The sequence below is a fragment of the Theropithecus gelada genome, chromosome 1 (genome assembly GCF_003255815.1).
Source record: "Theropithecus gelada isolate Dixy chromosome 1, Tgel_1.0, whole genome shotgun sequence".
Classification (NCBI taxonomy): domain Eukaryota; kingdom Metazoa; phylum Chordata; class Mammalia; order Primates; family Cercopithecidae; genus Theropithecus; species Theropithecus gelada.
In genome coordinates this window covers 81,128,768-81,153,810 of record NC_037668.1, presented here as the reverse complement: position 1 = coordinate 81,153,810, position 25,043 = coordinate 81,128,768, and the positions used below count along the sequence as shown (strand labels likewise).

At 45.3% G+C, this 25,043-nt stretch overlaps 2 protein-coding genes across 5 annotated transcripts; one reads left to right on the top strand and one right to left on the bottom strand.

Moving 5' to 3' along the window:
- The first annotated feature begins 1,053 nt into the window (after positions 1-1,053).
- On the top strand, positions 1,054-7,672 carry C1H1orf123 (chromosome 1 C1orf123 homolog). 3 transcript variants are annotated; one of them, XM_025377345.1, is made up of 8 exons: positions 1,054-1,111; positions 1,336-1,419; positions 2,755-2,811; positions 3,175-3,256; positions 3,467-3,498; positions 4,902-4,979; positions 5,709-5,774; positions 7,036-7,672. In XM_025377345.1, exons 1-8 carry the CDS (start codon positions 1,106-1,108, stop codon positions 7,111-7,113), a joined length of 483 nt encoding a protein of 160 aa, XP_025233130.1. In that variant the 5' UTR covers positions 1,054-1,105; the 3' UTR covers positions 7,114-7,672. The 3 variants fall into 3 exon arrangements, with proteins under 3 accessions (XP_025233130.1, XP_025233131.1, XP_025233132.1); XM_025377346.1 differs by lacking the exon at positions 2,755-2,811; XM_025377347.1 differs by lacking the exons at positions 1,336-1,419; positions 2,755-2,811.
- CPT2 (carnitine palmitoyltransferase 2) lies at positions 7,577-25,043 on the bottom strand. 2 transcript variants are annotated; one of them, XM_025377336.1, is made up of 5 exons: positions 24,369-25,043; positions 20,673-20,753; positions 19,051-19,157; positions 10,427-11,731; positions 7,577-8,515 (listed from the first exon to the last, which is right to left on the bottom strand). In XM_025377336.1, the coding sequence occupies exons 1-5, from the start codon at positions 24,518-24,520 to the stop codon at positions 8,184-8,186; spliced, it is 1,977 nt and encodes a 658-aa protein (XP_025233121.1). In that variant the 5' UTR covers positions 24,521-25,043; the 3' UTR covers positions 7,577-8,183. The 2 variants fall into 2 exon arrangements, with proteins under 2 accessions (XP_025233121.1, XP_025233125.1); XM_025377340.1 differs by having other exon boundaries at positions 10,496-11,731.

Sequence of the window (25,043 nt, the reverse complement as noted above, 5' to 3'; positions counted from 1 at the left end):
GCTGGGACTACAGGTGTGCACCACCATACTCGGCTAATTTTTGTATTTTAAGTAGAGACAGGGTTTCAATATGTTGGCCAGCCAGGTCTCAAACTCCTGACCTCAGGTGATCTGCCCGCCTCAGCCTCCCAAAGCACTGGTATTACAGGTGTGAGCCACCATGCCTGGCCATTGCCTTATATCTCGATGTGATGTTAAAACCAGGTACTACGATTGCTACCTGAGTTTTGGTTCTCATGAAGGTGCTTTCTTGTGTGGATAGTTGTTCAGTTTGGTGTTCCTGCCAGGGAAGAGGAAGAGGAGGATCACTGGAGGGTTCTATCTGGCTATCTTGCTCTACCTCCTAGAAGAGTCTTGAATGTGCTGTTCCTTTTAACGTTAATCTCCACAGCTCCTGCTTGGTCTCAATGTAGCCTGGATGGGAGGCCAGATAAAACAAAGTTCAATAAACGTATCACAGAAGGATAAACCAGGTGGGCTCCCAGAGAAAATCCACCTGAAGGGGAATGTCCATTCGCAGGGACCACAATGAAAAGGATGTGGACACAGGGTAACCTCTGGAGAGGGGCCTAGAAACCAGGTCTCTTGGGTGAAACAGGAAAGGGCAGTTTAAAGAAAGGCATCATCCCCAAATCTGATAAACCAATACACTCTGCTTTTTAAAGTGTATTGGTTTATCTTTATTTGGTAGTCTTGGAACTCTTCCTTTTGTAGTTTTTCCCCTGGGCAGAGGGAGCTGACGTGATCTGAGAAGTTCGAGGGCAAGCAGAGTAGTGAAGCGCCTGAAAAGAACTGAGGGGCAGCAACTGTCTTGTTCGCTTAGAGCAGGCACAAAATCGGCGTTCAGTGTCTGTGGCACCACCGAATCCTGGAGTCAGGCTTCCGCTGGTCTGAGCACGGGTTGCTCGCGAACCTGGCTGACCTTCACTGGCCCCGGATCCCCTGATGCGAAAAGCCTGTGGGCCAGGCGAGCAGCCGCAGGCAGAGCTCCCTGCCCCGCGACCCCGCCCCGCCAGGCCCTACTGAGGGTGCGCAGACGGCACTCGCCTTTTACGACGCGCCGGAAAGCAACGGCCGCAGCCAGCACCGGGCGGAGAGGGCCACCATGGGGGTGAGGGGAGCCGCCTGCCGCGGGGACACAGAGGGGAGGTGGCGAGGGTCTGGGAGGCAAGAGCTCGCGCCAGGAGGAGATGAAGCGAGTGGGTTCGCGCTGAAGGAGCAGGAAGCAGAAGGAATGTCTCCCTGTGGCACCCATGGCTGGGAATGCGGGAGGGTCGGGCCGGCGTGGAGCTGCGCAGGCACGGCTGACGCAGTTACTCTGGCCCTCCCCCTCAGAAAATCGCGCTGCAACTCAAAGCCTCGCTGGAGAACATCACCAACCTCCGGCCCGTGGGCGAGGACTTCCGGTGGTACCTGAAGGTGCGGCCGGGGCGGGGCCCGGGGAGTGGCGGCCCGTCCTGATCTCAGTGCTGAACCGGAGCCTTCTCTCCGGCAGTATGAGAAAATATTTAACCAGGCACATTAAGTGTTCGGGGTTTTCCTAGTTAGAATTTTACGTTTACTTTTTATTAAAGTGTATTGGTTTATCTCTAATTGGCAGTCTTGGAAAGCTTCATTTTGTAGTTTTTCCCTGTGTTAAATGTTTCGTGGTCTGTAAACGGACGCTAAACGAAATGCTACTTGAAGGGACGTTGTGATTATTTAATAAGGTAAATAGTTCGCCTTTCGTTTATTGATTTGGTTTTCTTTATTGTGAAATAGTTTAATTTTGTGCGTAGTCCACCCTTCCTTTTCCCTCCCACACTGGTAAAGCTGGTACCCTAGCGGCATGGTCTGCAGAGGCCTCCCCTTCTCCAGCCGTCCGAGGCTCTTCACTGTTTCAGATCCCAGAGCTTCTGCTCTGTTTTCCTCCTGGTCAAAATCCCAGCATCCTTCTCTACCTCTCAAAAGCCCTGTTCTTCAGGAAGCTGCCTCTGGACTACTTTTATTTCCCAGGATTTTGAAGCCTGAATACCAGGGCTTACTTGGGAGAATCTGTTCTTTGGCTTCAAGAAGCCGAATCGAGTGAAGGAGACAGAAAAATAGAGTCACAACAGAGTGATAAATACACCAGTGACATACAGGGCCTGTGGGACCATAAAGCCAACCAAGCAGAGTGGGTGGGGGGCCTGCTGAGGCCATTTCTCTTTTTTTTTTTTCTTAATTGACACATAAGAATTGTACATATTTATGGGGTATATGGTGATGTTGCGATATATGTAATATATAGTGATCAGATCAAGGTAGTTAGCATATTCATCTCAAACATGTATCGTTTCTTTGTGTTGGGAGCATTTAATATCCTAGCTATTTGAAACTGTTATTGTTAGCTATAGTCACCCTACAGTGCTATAGAACACTAGAACTTATTCTTCCCATGTAGGTGTAATTTTGTATCTTTTAACAAATCTCTCCCTATTTCCCCCCACCCCCATTGAAGCCATTTCTGCACCACAGATGCCTTGAATCCCTGGCCACACTGAGCACTTCATAGAGGAGGGTGGGCATGCCGGCATATTAAACAGCCTTACCTATCTACCCTTTGCCCAGAGATAGGTCTAGTTTTGTCCTTGCTGGGGCTGGTGTTAGGGATGAAGTGAGATTGCCAATGAGAAGGTAGGCCATGAGCCTGCCCACCTCCCACTGTTCTTACCCCTTCCTTGGTGTCTGCCCAGCTGAGCCAGCTGCTTTACTAACATTCTTTTTCCCCCAAAGATGAAATGTGGCAACTGTGGTGAGATTTCGGACAAGTGGCAGTACATCCGGCTGATGGTAACTGTTCCCCCCCATCATAAACACTCACAAACACACATACACTTCTGGGCAGGGATTTGGGGAAACTGGCCTTCATCTCTCCAGTTCTTTGCTCCCTGCTTTTTGTGGTTTGGGAGGGCAGGTGTCAGTGTGATCAGCACTGGGTTCAACAGACATCTTTGAGATATGAGGCAGAGTTCAAAATCAAGGAGAAGCTCTTTTTTTATTTTCCTCAGGAAGCCTTCCCAGGAGTCTTGTCCTAGTAAGTTACCCTTTCTGGGTCTTGGTCTCTTTCAGTGGACAATAAATGGTGGGCTCAATCTCCTCAGGACCGTACATCTAATTCATATGTGACTGAAAGTTCTGTTTGCTTTTTGCCAGGACAGTGTGGCACTGAAGGGGGGCCGTGGCAGTGCTTCCATGGTCCAGAAGTGCAAGCTGTGTGCAAGAGAAAATTCCATCGGTAGGTCAGGCTGTGCATACTGAGTTCTGCCAGGGTGGCCCACAGCTTCCTGGCACCAGGCTGAAAGTAGACTCATGTTACCTGAGGGTGGAGTCAAGCCTAAGATGCCGACACCTGTGCAGCACGATCTTTTTCAGGGCCACATCTGGGCACCTGGCTGGGGCCAGGGCATGGACTCAAGTCAACTTTGTGTTCTCTTTTCTATTTCAGAGATATTAAGCAGCACCATCAAGCCTTACAATGTAAGTTTGTTGCTGTGGTGGCAGGGATGGTGGGGTTAAATCCTAACTGGAGTTAGTAGGTCTGGGTTCTAGAGTCATGCCTGCATCAGAGTGACCTGCCATAGGATATTCACTCATGAACTTAGTTCTTCTTTCCCTCAGTCATTTATTCACTGTACACTGAGTGCTTGGTATATTGCCTCTTGCAGTGTCTTCTTATGAGGGCTGGGCTGTGGGATCTCAGGGGACCTCTGACACAATCTAGCTGTTCAGTTTGCATCACTGAGAGCACTTGCCTTGTCTTCATTTTAGGGGACTAGCAAGCTTTCTCTGAAACCATAGGTGGGGTAGTCCTTTGGTGCATCCCATCCTTTATAGTATCAGTGTTATTAGATAGTTATATGTTACTATGGAGCAAGTTAGCCCAAAGGTGAGGGAGGGAGTGTGTGCTTTGGGTCTGTTTGTTTAAAGAAAGCCAGTTATTTGTATTCACCTATTCCTTATTTGGTATTTATTTAAAGTATCTTGAGTTGTGCCAAATTCTTGGCTTTGTCCTGAAGTTAAAGAGAAATGAAATGAGGACTTACCCTCAAGTACATAATAGTCTAGTGGAAAATACAGACAAATAAGAATCGAACTAGGGCGCTAACAGAGAAATGCCTTACCAGTACCAGAGTTCGAGGCTCTTCACTGTTCCAGATCCCAGAGCTTCTGCTCTGTTTTCCTCCTGGTCAAAATCCAGTCAGTGTGCAGGAAATTATTTTTACAGTGAATGACAGGATGAGACTGAATGTGTGGGCATGGCACTTGTGGCCCCTAAGCCCATAGGTCAGGTAGGCATGAATTTCCTGGCCATCTACCCCGTAAGAGGTATCCCTTCCACATACATAACCATTTCAACCGCTGTAAGTCAGCCCTCTCCCTTACTTAATGGCAGATAGTGAGCAAAAGGCTGTGGCTAAGTGTACTGGGTCTGTTTGGATGATCTAGAGACTTTGGAGCTTAACATTCTTATTCATATTTTTGGTGTTGATAATTTTATTTACCATTTATTGAGCACTGTGCTGGGCACTTTATATGCATTTCAAAATCTCACAATAAAATTGTAGAGGTTTCCTCGGCTGTATTTGACAATTTAGGAATCTTGGGCCCAGAGGGGAAGAGAGACAGAGCTTACCTTACATCCAGGCAGGCTGACCCCAGCATCCACACTCTTCTACAGCCTCCATGTCTACTGTCTACAGAAAGCCTCATAGGGAGCAGGTGCCCAAGGCAGACTTCCTCTAAGAAGGGGATGAGTTGTTCCTGGGTCTCATAGTAGGCCTCCAGGGGCAGTAAGTGCCCATTTGGTGGGAAGGAGAGGAGCCATGAGGTCATCTTGAGAGCTCTTTTGGGCCTACCTCTTTAACACCCTTCCTTTCTAGGCTGAAGACAATGAGAACTTCAAGACAATAGTGGAGTTTGAGTGCAGGGGCCTTGAACCAGTTGATTTCCAGCCCCAGGTGTGTGTGTATCTTTCTGTGGAATCTCTGTCTTTGGGGAGGGGATGCGTGAAGTGACAGCCAGAACTTTGCTACCTACAGAGACCATGGACTAGACATTTCTCCTTTCTAGTGGTAGTAATAATTGTCCATTATTAAGTGGCTGCTGTATGCTTGGGCACCCATGCTGTCATTTTCACATGTTACCACATTTGATCCTCATGGTAACCCTATGAATTTATTCATCCTGTTCTTCAGATGAGTAAGGAACTGAAGAGATGTTGCAACTTGCTCAGGGTCACAGAGTAAGCAATGGAGCTATAGTTTCAACCCAGGTCTGTCTGACTTGAGCTGGTGCTTATCCCCCTTTATTTGTGCATGTTTCACCTCACAGCAAATCTGTGAGGTAGGCAGAAGAGCAAATACTTCATCCCCATTTTATAAATAACTAAGGTCCAACCTGGGAAATGACATGCCCAGGGGCCTTCAGCAAACCTGGGGTAGTGGAAGGGATTATGCTGCACCTGCTGCCTTCTGGTCCAGGACTGTAATTCAGAGAAACCATCACTCTAGTTCTGAGGCAGCTGCCGGGTCCTGGAAGATCAGCAGTTATTCCAAGACAGGTGCTTGTACTGCATCTCTGTCCTCCATCCCAAAAGTGTGAGAAGAGCCAGCAACCTGACCAGCCCTCACTTATAGCCCAATGCCTCCTTTTGCCAAAACTAACTGGTACCTTCTTGTCCCCTGCAGGCTGGGTTTGCTGCTGAAGGTGTGGAGTCAGGGACAGTCTTCAGTGACATTGATTTGCAGGAGAAGGTATGAGACTTGGGGGCTCTGGGAGGTATTATAGGGCACCTGGTGGGAAATATTTTTTTGGTGGACAAGGCTCATCAGTGGAAAGCCAGCTTTGTATTTTTGTGCTTTTTGTTAGTGATTTTGCTGTTGAAATGGCCACAAGTATAGTGCTATAAGTGCTTTCTAATGTTCCTACATATGGAAAAGCTATGATGCCCCTTACAGAGAGAATACGTGTTAGATAAGCTTTATTCAGGCATGAGCTATAGTGCTGCTGGCTGTGAGTTCATGAATCAACAATATATATTAAGTAAGGTATCTTTAAACAGAAACACATAAAGCTAGATTATTGATTGGTTGATGAAAATGTGACCAGAGGCTCATAGGAACCTAACCCTGTATTTCTCCAGGGAGTATTCATTCAGTATTCCCTAATTCAGTGTTTGTGGCGGCTTTATTGCACCTAACTACCATGAAGAACAAGAAAGAGTCTGTATTACTGGACGTATTACTACCCTGCAGATAAAAAAGCCTTGTGCTCACGCCTTGAAGGACAAAAACTTCATTTCATTTGCATAGCACCTAGTAACAGCAGCTAGCATTTACTGAGCTCTTATATGTGCCAGGCACTCACTATGCTGAGTGCTCTTATTTTATTTTGTTTTATTTAATTTAATTTTATTTTTTGAGACAGTCTCACTCTGTTGCCCAGGCTGGAGTGCAGTGACACAGTGTCAGCTCACTGCAACTTCTTCCTCCTGGGCTCAAGTGATCCTCCTGCATCAGCCTCCCAAGTAGCTGGGATTACAGGTGCCTACCACCATTCCTGGCTATTTTTTATATTTTTAGTAGAGATGGGGTTTCACCTTGTTGGCCAGGATGGTCTCGGACCCCTGACCTCAAATGATCCACCTGCCTTGGCCTCCCAAAGTGTGGGATTACAGGCATGAGCCACCACGCCCGGCTGCTGAGTTCTTTTAAATGTGTTACTTCATTTGATTCTTTCAACATTCAATATGAACTCCATTGTTGTCCTTTTTTTGTTTTTTTTAAATAGAAGACAGGACTCGGAGAAGAGGCTCAGAGAAGTTAAGTGATTTGCCCAGTCACACAACTGAAAGAGCTAGAATTCAGGCCTGAGTTATCTGGCTCTGTTCAGGGTCATACATGTTCATGATTATTTGCGTCAGAGCCTGAGGTGGGCCTTTTAAGTCCCAGTTCTCTGCTCTCCACACTGCTGCATTCTGCCTTGTGAGGCTCACATTGCCATTTTGTTTCCCAGGACTGGACTGACTATGATGAAAAGGCCCAGGAGTCTGTGGGAATCTACGAGGTCACCCACCAGTTTGTGAAGTGCTGATCCCTCTTCCTGCACAGTTGCCCTTACAAACTGAGAAAGGACAATGTACTCCAAGCAGCAGAGCCCACAGAGGCTGGTTCCTTTGCCCCTTGTCTCCTGACGGCTATACCAAACCTTCACAGTCTGCATGCTGGACTTTATTACAGTTCCCCAAGCCCCATCAATAAAGCCCCTGTTCATGCTGCACTGGTGCATGAAGGTGAAGTAAGGAAGCAGCTACTCCCTCCGCAAATAAGAATTCGTGCAGCAGCAGTTCACTCCTTAGGAATATGAAGAGTATTTTTAAGGAGATGGTGTCTCCCCAGTCAAGGGCAAGTTTACAGAGAGGAAACTGCGATCCCACCATCACTCAATGAGCCAGAAGCCAGTGGTGACGTACTATTACCTGAACTTACTGAACTTGCTGTTGGAAAGATCTTTGTGAGGATTAGGAATTAGGTTAAAAAAAAAATTAAGAACTATCTTCAAGCAAAAATTAAACTTTATTTCTGGCTTAAACAATAAATACACCTGAGTTAGTTTTCCAAACCTTTCCTCCTGATTAAATGCCCTTAAAACTGAAATCTCGTGTTATCTTTAGTTGTGATCTAGTCCCACGTGGAAATTACACGTTTAGCTTTAAAACCATGATTTTAAAGCTCAAGCCTGTAGCTGGCTGCCTAGGCAGCTTATGATTAGTTTCACAGAATAGCACCCACTGGCTACACAGGCCCCAATTTTTTTTTCTTTTTTTTTTTTTTGAGACAGAGTCTCGCTCTGTTGCCCAGGCCGGAGTGCAGTGGTGCAATCTCAGCTCACTGCAACCTCCACTTCCTGGGTTCAAGCAATTCTGCTTCAGCCTCCCAAGTAGCTGGGATTATAGGCACATGCCACCATGCCCAGCTAGTTTTTGTATTTTTAGTAGAGATGAGGTTTCACCGTGTTGACCAGGTTGGTCTCAAACTCCTGACCTCAAGTGATCCACCCACCTCAGCCTCCCAAAGTGCTGGGATTACAGGCATACGCCAGCATGCCCAGCCTCCCAGTTTTCATGATGAGGAAGTGATGGTAGCTTTTCATCTGCCAAGAAGTTAACTTTTGATGGATTTGCCTTCTAAGGCATCAAACATGTCTTCTAAGGCCTTCTCCACACATTGGAGAAACTCCCGGGCATTGCGGCCTGGGTAGGAAGAGACATTGCAGCCTATCCAGTTGCCATGAACAGCATATCCAACACCAAAGCCATCAGAGACCACGGGGGCAAAGCCCCCAAGGTTCACTGCTGGGCTGCTCAGCGTGCTCGTGGACAGGACATTGTGGTTTATCTGCCCGTATGCAGGGTCCAGGTAGAGCTCAGGCAAGATGATCCCTTTGGCTGCTGCCAGGTGCCGCAGAGCAAACAAATGTCGGTCAAAGCCCTGACCTGTGAGAAACAAAATGGAAAACCAGAGTCCAAGGACAGAAAAGGACCTCAGGAAAACCTCCCCACTTACCACATGGTAGGAATACCCATCACAGCATCCTTGAGAATGGGGGAAGGCTCTGTCTACCTCTATGCCCACCACCAGCTGACTAACCTTCAGAGCAGCTCAAGCTAGAATATTTCAAATTATTTAGAAAATGTATTATGTCATGTTATATTTAAAAATAGCTGTCAACAGCTGAGCTAAAAATGAGCCTAAAAGGAAAGCACAATTTTAAAGATTTGAAATCAGTTTAGTCAAAGAGTCAAGACAGTACACGAAGAGAGCTATGGACTCAAAAACTACGATAAAACTCTAAGTCTGATTCAAGTGTAAAAGAGAACATTGAGTCAGTGGAACAAAATGGAAAGTCTGTTTGACCAGGGTTCTAATCTCAGTCTTACTAATTTGCTGTGTAACCGGGCCAGTGGCTTGGTCTTCTCCTTATAAAATGGAGGAAGAGAAGACTAGAATGTCTGGGAGGTCCCCTTCACTTCCAGCACTTCATAGCAACATGAAAGGACAACTGTGACCCTCCAGGTCCTTTCCAGGTCTTGAATTTTATCAAAGAAAGGTAATGACAGATGACAACTGGGAAGAGTTTCTGAGATGACCTGTTTACAGAGAGCAGACACACTACAACTGAGGTGAAGTTAGTGGGGCCACAAGTTTAGAAATCCTACATTTTCAAAAGTCAGTCTGATAACCAATGAGTAACAGAAAAAGGAGACTGGGTGCAGCGGTGCACGCCTATAATCCTAGTGCTTTGGGAGGCCGAGGCAGGAGGATTGCTTGAGCCCAGGAGTTTGAGACCAGCCTGGGCAATGCAGTGGGACCTCATCTCTACAAAAAATTTTAAAAATTAGGCCCGGCGTGGTGGCTCACACCTGTAATCCCAGCACTTTGGGAGGGCGAGGCAGATGGATCACGAGGTCAGGAGTTTAAGACCAGCCTGGCCAACACAGTGAAACCCCATCTCTACTGAAAATATAAAAATTAGCTGGGCATGGTGCTGTGAGCCTGTAGTCCCAGCTACTCAGGAGGCTGAGGCAGGAGAATTACCTGAACCCAGGAGGCAGAGGTTGCAGTGAGCCGAGATTGTGCCATTGTATTCCAGCCTGGGCAACAAATTCCATCAAAAAAAAATTATTAGCCAGGCATGGTGGTGCATGCCTGTAGTCCCAGCTACTTGGGAGACTGAGGCAGGAAGATTGTTTGAGCCAAGGAAGTTGACGCTGCAGTAAGCCATGATTGCACCACCACACCCCAGCCTGGGTGACAGAATGAGACTGTGTCTCCAAAAAGGGCCAGGCGCGGTGGCTCATGTCTGTAATCCTAGCACTTGTGGGAAGCCAAGGCGGGGGCATCACCTGAGGTCAGGAGTTCAAGACCAGCCTGGCCAAAATGGCAAAACCCCGTCTCTACCAAAAATACAAAAATTAGCCAGGCGTGGTGGGTGCCTATTATCCCAGCTACTCGGGAGGCAGAGGCAGGAGAATCACTTGAACCTGGGGGCAGAGGTTGCAGTGAGCCAAGATCATGCCATTGCACTCCACCCTGGATGAAGGAGGGAAACTGTCTCCAAAAAAAAGAAAAAGAATGACACGTCACAGCTCAGAGTGACCTTAAATGAGCACAAAGTCACATGCATTCCCCCGCGCCTGCTTAGGAGGCAAGAATATTCTGATCCCTAGTGGCTAGTGTGGCTGTTCAGACTGCTAGGGTAGAAAAGAAAATTTATTTGGGGAGTTGGCGATGGATTAAACTTAGTGAAGGGGTAGAAATCAGATTTGGAGTAGAATATGACTTAGGCTTGCTTACTCAAGCACTGAGGACAAGACCCAAGGGCATGCTCCCCACCCCTGCCTCACCCATTGCTGCTTCTTTGGTCAGCTGGCCATGGTACTTGGAACATTCAACCATCATCTGTTGAAGCTCGCCAGCACTGTGCCTGGAGGGCTCCCTGACAAAGGCCTCAGAGCACCTCTTTGTATAGATGGAGGCCGGACGGATGGTCTCAGTGCGGCCGTGCTTGAATGCGGCAGTGCTACAGGACTCATAGGTGGCCACTGTCTGCCCGTACTGCCGCAGGAAGGCCATCTGGAAGGCCAACTGGGCAACTGCATCAGGACTCAGCTTCTGCTTCTTCAGGAATTCTTTGCCTCCCCTCTGAAACTGGAGGCAGTCGATAGTGAGGGTTTTCATGGTGGCATCAAACTTCTCCTTAGCAGCCGTGATGCCAGTCTTTAAGGCATCAGTCAGCTTGAAGTTGAGTTTCTGCACAGTGACAGTAGAGTCAGCAGTGGCTGGCTGGCTCTGTGGAGTGATGGCAGGGATCTGAGTGCTGTCTTTAAATACTTCATTAAAAAATCTGAGCACTGCCACACCATCACCCCAAGAGTGCTCAAAGTGGACGGCAGCAGAGCCATCCTTGGCAATAATGAGGTTAAAGGATTTATCAAACCAGCGGTTTGTGCCATCCCCATGCAGCATGTTGTGGGACAAGTGGACAAGGTCCTTAATGGGGAAGTCATCTAGGCAGAGGCAGAACACAGCCGAGTCCACTTTCCTCAGGCTCTCCTCATTGCCACTACTCATCAGCTTCTGCCTGAGCTCTGCCCAGATGTCTCGGTTCTCACTGGTCAGGTATGCCAGAGGAAACTCGGGGGCGGGGCTGCTGTCTGAGAGAATGTACTTCAGATGCGCCTGGATTTCTGAGGGGCTCACAATGTTCCCATCTTGATCCAGGACATCAAAGATATAAAAATTTCCTTTCCTTAGGACCAGGAGGTGTCTGGCCTTGTCATCAGTGAAGAGTTCATCCCGACTGGGTTTGGGTAAACGAGTTGAGTTGAAAAGCCGAAAATACTGGGACATATCCAGGGGATATGCATTGACTAGGTAGGCCCCATACCAGGACAGAGAGGAAGGCACAAAGCGTATGAGTCTCTTGAAGGTGTCAGTGTCACTTTTTGCAGGGTTCAAATGGAACACTTCTGGCTCCAGAAGGCCATCCCGGAGTGTCTTCAGAAACCGGATGGCAGAAACAGTCATGTTGGTTGCCCGGGTGAGCTGGTCGTTATACTCAGATTTTGGGTCAGGATTGAAAGCCATAAATGGATTAAAGTTCAGAACAACAGAGTCTCGAGCAGATAGGTACATATCAAACCAGGGTCCTAAAAAATAAAAAGAAAAAAATAACATAAAATGTTAATGCTGTTCCTAAAAATAAAATTTGAAGAAAAAAAATTCAAGCATAGGCAAAGGAAATGGCATCAACCTCCAGCGGGGAGAATTCCCTGAATGTTTTTGCTCTGCAATAATTCGAGACATATAAATGGGGTCATACAATATATGGTGTTTTGCATCTAGCTTCTATCACTTATAATAATGTTTTTGTTTTGTTTTTTTGGGACAGAGTCTTGCTCCTGTCACCCAGGCTGGAGTACAGTGCCGCAATATTGGCTCACTGCAACCTCCGCCTCCCGGATTGAAGTGATTCTCCTGCCTCAGTCTCCCGAGGAGCTGGGATTACAAGCACCCTCCACCATGCCCAGCTAATTTTTGGATTTTTAGTAGAGATGGGGTTTCACCATGTTGGGCAGGCTGGTCTCAAACTCCTGACCTCAGGCGATCCACCCGCCTTGGCCTCCTAATAATGTTTTTAAGATTCATCCATGTTGTAGCATGTAAGTTCTTCATTTCTTCTTATGGCTGAATAATATTCCATTATATGGATATACTATATTTTGTTTATCCACTCATCAGTTAATGGACATTTGAACTGTTTCCACTCTATTATGAATTATATTGCCTTTTTTTCTTTTAAGACACACAGGATTTCTGTTGTCCAGGCTGGATTGCAGTGGTGTGATCATGGCTCACTGCAGCCTTGAACCCTGGGCTCAAGTGATCCTCCCACTTCACCCTCCCAAGTAGCCAGGACTACAGATGCACACCACCAGCCTGGCTAATTTTTTTAATTTTTTTGTAGAGATGGGGTCTTACTATGTTGCTTAGGCTGGTTTCAAGCTCCTGGCCTCAAGCAATCCTCTCACCTCAGCCTCTTAAAGTGCTAGAATTATAGGTGTGAGCCACTGTGCCTAGCTATTAAGAATTATGTTGTTATGAACATTCTTATACATGTTTTTATATGGACATAGCCAGGAGTGGAATTGCTATCACATGGTAAGTCTCTGTTTAACCTTTGAGGAACTGCCGAGATGTTTTCCAAAGTGGCTGCGCCATTCCCACCAGCTGTCTATGAGGGTTCCAATTTTTCCACATCCTCAGCAGCACTTGTTATCATATGTCTTGTTGCGTGGAGATATTCTGGTAGGTGTAAAGTAGTATAGCACTGCAGATTTGGTTTGCATTTTCCTAATGTTTATTAATTGCTTTTTCTTCCTCTTTGGTTTCCTTTCTTGGTTTAAAGGAATAAAATATGGTAACACTCCACTTGTATTCATGTTGGAACAGAATAGTTAATTCCCACCCCATCTCTTTAGGTTTCTCTTGCTTCATCTCCTTTCAGGGGCAACAATCATACTTGACTGCCCCCCCTGACAAGGGGGGAACATCTTCATTGTCCTCCTGTGTACAGTGTACATTTGTGCACTCCCTGTTTAGAAAGTACTCAAAAGGCTATTAGAACTATCAGTGCATGGATCACTCAAACTAGCCCTCTGAGTTCTTGTAGATGTTTTACCTGTAAAAATTCCAAAAGCAATATTTTATCAGAAAATATGTCAGGGAAAGTTCCTGCTTGGATTAGTAAGCATGAATAAACTCTATAAATAAGGACCATCTTTCATTCGGGCAAATAACATTTATATGTATAGCACTGGGAAAAGGATTAATAGATGCAGATTTGTCTATTACTCATTTGTTGGTCCATCCACTCATTCCATCCCTTGAGAATCAGTGCTGTGCCAGGCCTTGGTCCAGGGGATTTAGAGAGGAATAGGACATGGTCTTTGATTCTGAAAAACTCTGGTGAAGGAGGCAAATAATTAAAACATAATGCAATGCTAAATGATGGGAGATAATACTAAAATGATGAGAGAAAAGTACTGGTGGATAAGATATATTTGATGTGAGAAGACATAAATTCATGCCTTTGACCCCCACTTAGCAAAAGAATTTCAAAGAGACATAAACCAGTCAGGCCAAGAGAATGGGAGATGAGAAAACAAATACTAGAAGCTGGAAAGCACTTATGCAACTGGTAATGACTAAAGCAGACTGGAGAAAGCCAATCCTAGATTGGCAGGGGAAAAAGCCAAGAAATCATATGATTTGCACAGCAGAACCCCCAGAGGGCTCAGTAGTTGGTAACCTAGATACATCTGGTTGAAGGACTGTTTAATTATATCACCACTACCACAACCTGAGAGTCCCTCCGCACTCTGGTAGAAGACTTAAGTTTTACTCTCTGGAAAAAATAAAACTGGGGACTGGGTGTGGTGGCTCACGCTGGTAATCCCAGCACTTTTGGGAGGGCAAGGTGGGTGTATCACGAAGTCAGGAGATCAAGACTATCCTGGTTAACATGGTGAAACACTGTCTCTACTAAAAATACAAAAAATTAGCCAGGCATAGTGGCACATGCCTGTAGTCCCAGCTACTCGGAAGGCTGAGGCAGGAGAATCACTTGAACCCAGGAGGCAGAGGTTGCAGTGAGCCGAGATCACACCACTGCACTCCAGCTTGGGTGACAGAATGAGACTCTGTCTAATAAAATAAATAAAATAAAACTGGGAGACCTGAATCACAGTTAGGATCTCAAATCTTCTTCCCTTACTTACCCTACCTTCTACAACACTAGCAACCTTTTGGCTGTTTACTAGAAAAGCCTCCCTAGGGAGTCTAACCCAATGACACTACCATTAGGGGCAACCCAGGGAAGCAGTTTAGCTGGATCACTGTATTAGTCTGTTTTCACACTGCTATAAAGAACTACCTGAGACTGGGTAATTTATAAAGAAGAGAAGTTTAACTGACTTAATTCTGCATGGCTGGGAAGGCCTTAGGAAACTTACAATCCTGGCGAAAGGCGAAGGGGAAGCAAGCCACATCTTACATGGCAGCAGGAGAGAGAATAAGTGAGGAGTAGGAACTGCCAAACACTTCTAAACCATCAGATCTCATGAGAACTCACTATCACAAGAAACACATGGGAGAAACTGCCCCGTGATCCAATCACCTCCCACTAAGTCCCTCCCTTGACACTTGGGGATTATTACAATTCAAGATCAGATTTGGTTGGGGACACAGAGCCAAACTACATCATTCCGCCCTGGCCTCTCCCAAATCTCATGTACTTCTAACATTTCAAAACACAACCACGTCTTCCCAACGGTCCCCCAGAGTCTTAACTCACTCCAGCATTAACTCAAAATTACAAGTACAAAGTCTCATCTGAGTCAAGGCAAGTTCCTTCCGCCTATGAGTCTGTAAAATAAAAAACAAGTTAATTATTTTCAAGATACAATGGGGTTACAGGCATTGGGTAAATGCTCCCATTCTAAAAGGGAGAAATTGGCCCAAACAGAGGGGCTACAGGCCCCATGCAAGCCTGAAATCCAGCAGGGCAGCCATTAAATCTTAAAGCTCCAAAATGATCTTTGACTCCATGTCTCACATCCAGGGCATGCTGATACAAGGGGTGGGCTCCCAAGGCCTTTGGCAGCCCTGCCCCTGTGGCTCTGCAGAATACAGCCCCCATGGTTGCTTTTACAGGCTGGTGTTGGATGCCTGTGGCTTTTCCAGGCACATGGTGCAAACTGTCAGTGGATCTACCATTCTGGGGTCTGAAGGGCAGTGGCCCTCTTCTCACAGTTCCACTAGGCTCCCCATTGGGAACTCTTGTGTGGGGGCTCTAACCTCATATTTCTCATCTGCATTGCCCTAGTAGAGGATCTCCATGAGGGCTTCACCCCTGCAGCAGACTTCTGCCTGGACATCCAGGTGTTTCCATATAGCCTCTGAAATCTAGGAGGAGGTTTTCAAACCTCAACTCTTGTTTTCTGCACACCTGCATGCCCAACACCACACGAAAGCCTCCAGTGCTTGGGGCTTGCACCCTCTGAAGCAATGGCCAGAGCTGTGCCTTAGCCCCTTTTAGCCATGGCTGGAGCTGGAGTGCCTGGGACACAGGGCACCATGTCCCAAAGCTGCAAAGAGCAGCAGGGCCCAGGAAACCATTTTTCCCTCTTAGGCCTCTGGGCCTATGCTGGGAGGGGCTACTGTAAAGATCTTTGAAATGCCCTCAAGACATTTTCCCCATTGTCTTGGCTATTAACATTTGGTTTCTCATTACTTATGCAAATTTCTGCAGCTGGTGGCTGGAATTTCTCCCCAGAAAATGGGTTTTTCTTTTCTACTGCATGGTCAGGCTGCAAATTTTCCAAACTTTTATGCTCTGCTTCCCTTTTAAACATAGGTTCCAATTTCAGATCATCTCTTTGTGAATGCATATGACCATATGCTTTCAGAAAAAGCCATCTTGAATGCTTTGTTGCTTAGAAATTTCTTCTGACACCCTAAATCATCTCTCTCAAGTTCAAAGTTCTGCAGATCTCTAGGACAGGGACAAAATGCCACCAGTCTCTCTGCTAAAGCATAGTAAGGAGTGACCTTTGCTCTAGTTCCCAATGAGTTCCTCATCTCCATCTGAGACCACCTCAGCCTGGACTTCATTGTCCATATCTCTATCAGCATTTTGGTCAAAACCATTCAACAACTCTCTAAGAAGTTTCAAACTGTCTGACATCTTCCTGTATTCTTCTGACCCATCCAAACTGTTCCAGCCTCTGCCTATTAACCAGTTCCAAAGTTGCTTCCACATTTTCAGGTATCTTTGTAGCAATGCACCCCTCCTGGTACCAATTTTCTATATTAGTCCATTTTCACACTGCTATAAAGAACTACCTGAGACTGGGTAATTTATAAAGAAAAGAGGTCTAATTGACTCACAGTTCCTTGTGGCTGGGGAGGCCTCAGGAAACTTACAATCACAGCACAAGGTGAAGGGGAAGCAAGGCACATCTTATGTGGCAGCAGGAGAGAAAGAGAACAAGTGGGGGAACTGCCGAATACTTTTTAACTATCAGAGCTAGTGAGAAACCACTCACTATCATGAGAACAACATGGGGAAAACCGCCCCCATGATCCAATCACCTCCCTCCAGGTCCCTCCCTCAACACATGGGTATTACAATTCAAAGATGAGATTTGGGTGGGGACATAGAGCCAAACCATATCAATCATATTAGAGCAAATCTGTAACTGACAAGCCTCACCCTCATCCACATAGCTTCCAAGAGCTTTTTAATATCTCATTCATATCTAAGACAACACAGGATTATGAAGCATCTGAAGAAAGGGCAAAGCAAACAGGAGAAAAGCAACTTGAAGGCAATAGACTATGAAGAGAGACGAGATCTTTAAAAAAATTCTCAGAGATAAACTATTTTTAAAAAGAACACCATAAGAAGAAAAAAGAGCTTGTGAAAGTAAAAAATAGGAAAACAGGAGTTTTAAAAACAGACAGGTTGAGAGATTAAAATTAAGTAAAGTCCCCCAAGACAATGGAACAAAAAGAGTAAGAGATGAAAACTGTGAGAGAAAAGATAAGAAAATTGGAGGATGAGACCCGGAAATTCTACACCTGAATGATAACAGTTCCACAAAGAAAAAAACAAAGAAAAAAAATGAAGAGGAAGAAATCCAAAGAAATAAAACAAGAAAATATCCCAGACCTGAAGGATGAGATTTCAGATTCAAAGGACTCACAGAGTGGCCCAACAAAATGGATAAGAATAGACTCACACTAAAACACATTACCTGAAATTTCAAAACACTGGGGACAAAGAGAAAATTCTAAAAAGCTTCCAAAGGCAGAGAGAAGAAATAGCCAAAAGATTTAAGTCTCAGAATAACGTTAGATTTACCAACAGCAACACTGGATGCTAAAAGACAATGGAGCAAAGGCTCCAAAATTCTGTGGAAAAATGATTTCAAACCCGGCCAAATTATCAATGAAGTATAAGGGCCATTTTAAAATTTTTGCTTCCCATGTTCTGTTTCCAGATAGTAAAGGGAATATGTGCTTTGATTTAAAAAAAAAAAAAAAAAAAAGCAAAGAAATAAGAAAATATGAAAGACAAGAAACATGAGTCCCAACATGAGAAAGTGATGACAGATGTCCCGGCTGATGGTGAAAGAGCACAGGAGAGCAGCTTCACAGTAGGCCAAGAGGTTCACAAATCCAGACTACAGCATGTCGCAAGTTCTGGAAGAAGTTTCGTCAAGAAGACCAAAATGGATAGAATGTCCAATCTGCTTTCATGTATTGACAGGAGATTCAGATAGCTTGTGAAGAGTCTGGGTGTAAATTAGTAAGCACATAGGAAACTAAACAAAAGAAAGGATGGAATAATTATTAACTTCAGAGAAAACAAAAACTTTGTACTGGAAAGGAAAAACCATCCCAATATGCTATACGAGTCAGCTGACAATAATGTTTATATGATCATAATAGCATAAACACTAGATACTGAGTTATCCAAAATTACAAATCCCTATGCTGTGAATGAGGGGACAGGAAGTACGTGTATACACATCCCACATATGTGGTGGGATGTAAAATACTGCTGAATTCTAATCTTCTACAATGAGATGTCAATAGCTAATGACTAAAGCGAAAAAATCAAGATGCACTAATTTAAGTATCTAATTTAGAGATACGAGGTATATAACAAAAGATTTAGGAGCTGAAAGTGAGAAGTGGGAAATAAGGTAATGATAAAGAAGTTGCTCTTTTTCCTAACAAGCCTTATAGAACTGTCTGATTCTTTAAACTATGTGCATGTATAACCTTGGTAAATGTATAAACTAAAAGAAGTGCTGTAGGAACAGAGGTGGAAGCAACCAACTCTGAATGGAGTGGAAAAAGGACTGAGGTTTCACAGAAAACCATCCTCCCTGGATCTTAAAAGAAGAATTTGCCAGGCAAAAAAATGGTAGAAGGAATAGCATGGATAAAGGCACAGAAGAATAAAAGACTAAGGGTTCAGGGATCAATGAGGAGTTCAGCAGGAAGTGTGTCAGGGTGGGTGGTGAGAGAAGAGGCTGGAGAGGACAGTTCTGCCTGACAGTGAAGGACCCAGAATGATACAGGACATAGGACTTTAATCCTGCATCCTTTTCAGACAGGACCATTGATTAGGTTCTGCCTCAATCCCACCTACAGAGAAGGCCGGCCTCAATCCCACCTACAGAGAAGCCCATTCTTGAGCATGGGCTGCAGTCAACACCTCAGTAGAGGAGGAACACACTCAGCCTTAACATTTACCTCAGGAAGGGAGGATGAGATGTTACTTCATTTGCTGGTCTCACCAAAAATATCTGAGACCAAAACAGGAGAGAATATGCCTTACTTTTCATTCTGGAGGGCTCTGGGAGAAATCATACCCACAGCCCAGCCTACCTACCCGAAATGTAGCTTGTATGTTTATTCTGTTTGTCCTGAGCAACCAGCTGCTCGTGCAGTTCTTTTCCAATCCGATTTTCAAAATTCTTGCAAAATTGTTCTGTTTTCCTAAAACATTCAAGAAAAGACAAAATCAAACCATGGTAGGGAATACGTGATTTTTAAGTTCATGGCAAGGAACTCAGAATAGAATTTTGGGTCCCCAACAGCATAGCCCTAAAACCCAGAAAGAGATCAGAAAGTACCTCCAACCAGAACAGGAATCAATCTAAAATTGATAATCTAGACTACCTTCTTAAAATGAATGATTAGGAAAATCAATCAACATCTCACAAAATAATCCATACCCTAGGAGGCAGTTTGGCACAGAGAAAAGGACACAAGCTCTGGAGTCAACAGAAGTTAAGTCTGAATCCTAGCTCTGTCGCTTTTCAAACTGTGTGATCTTGGATAAGTTACTTGATCTAAGTCTCAGTTTCTTGATGTGTAAAACGGATAATACCACTTTACAAGATTAAAAATATTTATAAAGCTAAGGATTCAGAATATCCTAAAACATAATACTCAATAACTGGTAGCTATTACCATATCAAGAGAAACTTTAAATGACTAATAAGGAATACTTGAAAACAGAGGACTAGATTATGGATAATTCATCTGTTTCTCCATCACTGTCCAGTGAAGAGTTCTGTGATTCCAACAATGCCAGTTACCTGTACAGAAAAATTTCCATTATGAAAAAAGAGTACTACACTAGGCTACAAGAGCTTAATGCAATCCACTTTTTGACAAAATTTGATATTATTTTCCAATTCTATGCTGTATTTGCTTCCTAGGACTGCTATAACAGAACACCACAAACTGGGTGGCTTAAAACAACAGAAATTTATTCTCTCACAGTTCTGGAAGCTTTATGGACAAAATCCAGGTGTCAATAGGACTATATCTTCTCTGAAGACTGGGGAAGAATCTGTTGCATGGCTTTCTCTTAGATTCTGGTGTTGCCAGCAATCCCTGGCATGCCGTGGCTTGTTGACACATCACTCCAATCTCTGCCTGTGTCCTCATATGGCTGTCTCTGTGCCTTCTTCTTACAAGGACACCAGTCATATTTAATTAAGGACCCACACTACTCCAGTAGGACCTCATCTTAACTAATTACATCTGCCACAATCCTAATTCCAAATAAGATCATATACTAAATTTCGTGAAAAAGGGCATAAATTTTGGAGGCATGCTATCCAACTCAATAAACATGCTTACAACGCAGACTTCTGGTCTGCTATATGGTCTCCTCAGTGGACCTCCCTTCCAAGGGTACATGCTCTCTATAAATGACTAGGACCAGCAAGCCTCCCAGGTACACCTGCTAAGGGGAAGTACACATTTGGCATTCTGACTTATAAACTATCTTCTCTTGAGCCTGTTTAGAGGAACTCTCAGGGCTCGGTCAGTCCCTCCTGAATGAAAATCTATTTCCTGAACTTGCAAAGGCACAACTAGGTTCTGGGTTTCTGGAGACCCAGTCAAGTCACAAACATTCCCTGAAGCTTGGTCCACCACTACTTGCCAGCCTGTCTTGAACCACCCCAACTATGCTCACCCAAGGTTCTCAGTGTTTACCTGAACTGGCCATCATCCAAGAGAGGCTTCTGTGCACTGAGGTATCTCCTAATGGTGTCTTCAAGTTTGGGAATAGGCAGCCTGGGGAGAAAGCAGGGTCAGTGTAAGGCTGACAGTATGTGGAAGAGGTTAATTAGCTTTACAAGCTAATGAACTGATTACTAGATCATTAATTTCCTCCCCCAAAACCAATAATTGGAAGCCACAGACAAATCAGAATCTGTGGGTTTACTAATGCCAAGTATATCAATGGTAACTCTACTTTTAAGTAAAATAACAACTAAATCTTTACATAAAATATGAATATAATATCTTAAATAATAATAATAGATTCAAAATGGGGAAGCAGAAGCTGCCCCAAGCATTCCTGTTTTCTGGTCAAAATGACACCACCTGTGCTAACACTGTATTGCCCTGATTTAATTCTAGCCTTAGTTTGAACAACTGCATTTTTCTCCCCTAGGATAAAATGAAAAGGTTCTATTTTTTAAATTTTCTTCTGCATTTTACAACAGATAATTATATAAGAGTGAAACACAGATCTGTCCAAGGGCCAGTTATATGGGGGCTACAGTCACTGAAAGGTAGGAATCAATCAGTAAGCCATGTCCAGACACCAGCAACGCCATTAGGAAGAACCAAATAGTCCCATGTGCTTAAATAACAGGAACAGCAATTTGCCTACTCATCATTCTCTCTGCTAGGGATTCCCAAAGATGGCTATGGTGATGAAGTTACTGGCTTATTGTGAAATTAAAACACATGGACAGTAAAGTGAGGTGTATTTTCTCTTCCAATTCATTTGTTTTATTGAAAGAAATATCCCCTAATAGCAAAACAGAGTTTGTTAGGTTGCCTCTACCAACTAAAAATTAACACTGATATGCAAAATACTGAAATGTATCAGTCATTTAGGAAATGAAACATGATACATAAAGCAGTTTAAAAGCCTAATATAAGATATACTGTGGTTCATCAGTTTATTTTGAATGCATGTTTATCCACAATATGACAAAAATAAATCAATTATTTACTGCCATTATGGACTTAGACTGCACTAAGTACCCATTTACAACACTTTAACACCACAGATCCCCTTACATTCACTGACTTACTCAGAAAAATTTCAAATACTATCTCAGCTACCTCATAAATCCAGAGTTGCCTACATATGTTTCTTAAAATTTGGTTTTACTACAGTAAGGATATTCATGAAAGTTTACCTTCTTCCTTTTAAACAAAATTCTACATTAGAGACAATGGCAATTTGATTAAAAAAAAAGTCCTACTTAAAAATTTCTGGAGTGAAGCTGGGCATGGTGGTTCACACCTGTAATCTCAGCACTTTGGGAGGCCGAGGCAGGCAGAGTGCTTGAGTCCAGGAGTTCAAGACCAGCCTGTGCAACATGGTGAAACCCTGTCTCTACAAAAGATACAAAAAATACAAGAAATCAGCCAGGCATGATGGTGCATGCCTGTGGTCCCAGCTACCTGGGAGGCCAAGGGCAGATCACTTGAAGTCAGGAGTTTGAGACCAGCCTGGCCAACATGGTGAAACTCCATCTCTACTAAAAATACAAAAATTAGCCAGACGTGGTGGTGCACGCTTGTAATCCCAGCTACTTGGGAGGCTGAGGCAGGAGGATCCTTTGAACCCGGGAGGCAGAATTTGCAGTGAGCCGAGATAGGGCCACTGCACTCCAGCCTGGGCAACAGAGAGAGACTCTGTCTCCAAAAGAAACAAAATAAAATTGGCTCAATGAAGTTAACAGAATTGCCCAAAATTATAGCTAAAGACTTGCAGATCCAGAATCTGAAACTACATTCTACCAGACCTCAAAGTTAGGGCTTTTCACCAAGTATGACATCAATGAGTGAGTGTGAAAGATTATACATGTTATCAGTCTATAATCTGAGAGAGAGAAGGAATCTTATCTCTCATCTAACTCCCAATTTACAAATAAGGTAATGGAGGTCTGGGAGAGGTTGGCTGCTTAAGGTTATGCATGGGTGACTAGTGGTACTATTTGAACTGGAGTTTGAATTGGTACCTCCAGATTCCTACAGACTGTGCTGTGGATGGGGTTGGAATAAATGATCTTGAATATTCCTCCCAGCTTTCCAATTCTAAAGTGCAGAAAATCCCTCTGATCTTAAACCTGGGTGGGGCCCAGGCCTGCCTGAAAGTCAGTGACCATCTGACTCTGAACTTGGCAAGTGAAGACAGGTTCCGTCTGTCCTCACCTTTCACCCACATACTGGCTCAGCTCATACACACAGGCTTATCCTACAGGCACAAAGCCCCTTTTTCTTCCTCCCTCCTGCTACGTGTAGATAATCTCATTTTCATTTGTTTTAGATGTTTGCATAAAATGTAATTTCACAAGAATCACTCGATCCTCCTGAGAGGGTGGGGGTATGTAGTGATGACACTGGGTTAAATGGTCCCGGATGCGGAGAAAAACAGCAACCCAGCAGCTCGGGTGAGGCCTGTGACACAATGTTTGTTTCACACACAGGGAAGGAGCCTGGCCTCTAGCTCCTGGGTACGGGGAATCCCTGAGGACAGTTTGGTGAGAAATAAGGTGAGAAGGGTCTTTGAGACAAATTTTGAACTTGGCTCCAGGAACGGAGTTACTCACTCAGTAAGTTAGAAGTTAGTTTAGGTTTGGTTTAGAGGGTGAAGAAAATATGTAATATTGAAGAAGGAGACCTGGCGGCTCAGGCGAAGGTGGAGTTCGAAGGCTGGGGAGAATCGGAAGCCGGATTTAAGAAAGTACTGGGGGAGGGAAGGGGAGAGGATTTACTAGGGCTATTTTCAGACGGGAAGTCGATTCTGGGTGAAGTGTTTCGAAGGCAGGGTAGCCCATGGTGAGGAGGAGAAGAGAAATTTGGGTAGGCCCTGGATCTGAGTATGATGGAGGGTGGACGGGGTACTGAGGGTGGTATCTAGAATTCTGTGAGGGTGAGCTGCACTTACAAGGGGTACTGTGGATGAGGTAGGATATTTTAAGGGAAGGAACCTGTTGAGGAGGGCTTGGAGAGAGTGAAAGGTTTCCGGATCAACACTGGACTTAGGAGATTAAAGATTTAAAAACGTGGGGGAGGGTCAGTTGAGGGCAAGGGTGAACACTTGAGGGCTGTGCTTGTGGGGGCTGATGGGGGGGTGAAAGAACAGAGTACTGGAGAAACGGGAGGTGGGGCTGAGGGTCCTGAGTGACAGGGGTGAAGGCGATGCTGGGAGAAGTTGAGGAATGGTAACCATGATGTATTAGGAATCAGCCTACCCACATTCCGGGCAGGAATGTGAGGCAGTCATTAAAGTACTTCAGGAGACACCACAGTTGAGGGGTTACAGCGGTGCTGGAAATATGCAGGTCTGGCATTTTTCAGGGAGAAGACGACTTAGTTTAGCTGGCTGGAAGTCAGGTTAATGGAGAGGAAATCTGAGAAGGGTTCAAGATGGAGAATGAGATAGCATCGACGGGTTCTGGAAGACAATTTGAGGGTTCTGAGGTTCCTGTGCTAGGAGATTCTGAAAGTCCCAAGACTTCCAGATTAGGGGATGTGGCAGCCTCCATGGTAGGGGCTTGGGGGCCGAAGCGGGTTCACTAGAAGGGTCATGAGTGACTGCAGTCAGGTTGGGGCCGATCCTGGGATGGCAGCGGGCGGCGGGGACCCGGAGGCCGGGCTCACCTGGGCAGGCTGTCCTGGTAGTGCATGGTGGGCACGATGCTGCGCTGCAGGTACTGGCCGGGCCCGGAGCCGGCGCTGAGGGGCCGACTGGGGGCTCCCGGACCAACCGCAGGGCTCCGGGGCCAGGCACGCAGCAGCAGGCGGGGCACCATCGTCCCGGGAGCCTGCGGCGGCGAGAACGCGGCAAATGGGTAGTTCTGGAGTTTAAAGACAAGACCGCCGTCGCCCCTTAGGGCCCGGGACACTGCTTCAGGACTCCGAACCCACTTCTCCTCCTCCCGCGGGCCACTTCCGGCCCCTGTAAGGCCGTCGGCTCCGCCCCGGACTGGCCCCTTCCGGACAGGGGCCGCCCACTGCCAGGCCCCGCCCGCCACTAGGCCCCACCCAGAAGGGGGCCCCAGCCTCCGCACCGCTGGTCTCCCTTCCCTTCCCTAGGAGGCTGGAGACAGAGATCCGCAGCCGCTCCTTCCCCTTTTCTGGAGCAAGACAGAAATTGGAGCTGAAAAAAAAAAAAAAAAGAAAAGCTAAGAAACGTGTGTGGAATCTGATAACCCAAAATTTGATCCAGGCTCCATCCCTGCGAGACTGTGGACTAAATTTTAAACCTCTATTTCCTCACCTAAGAAGTAGATAGATAGTAATGATTCAACGTACCTCCCAAAATTATAGAGATGA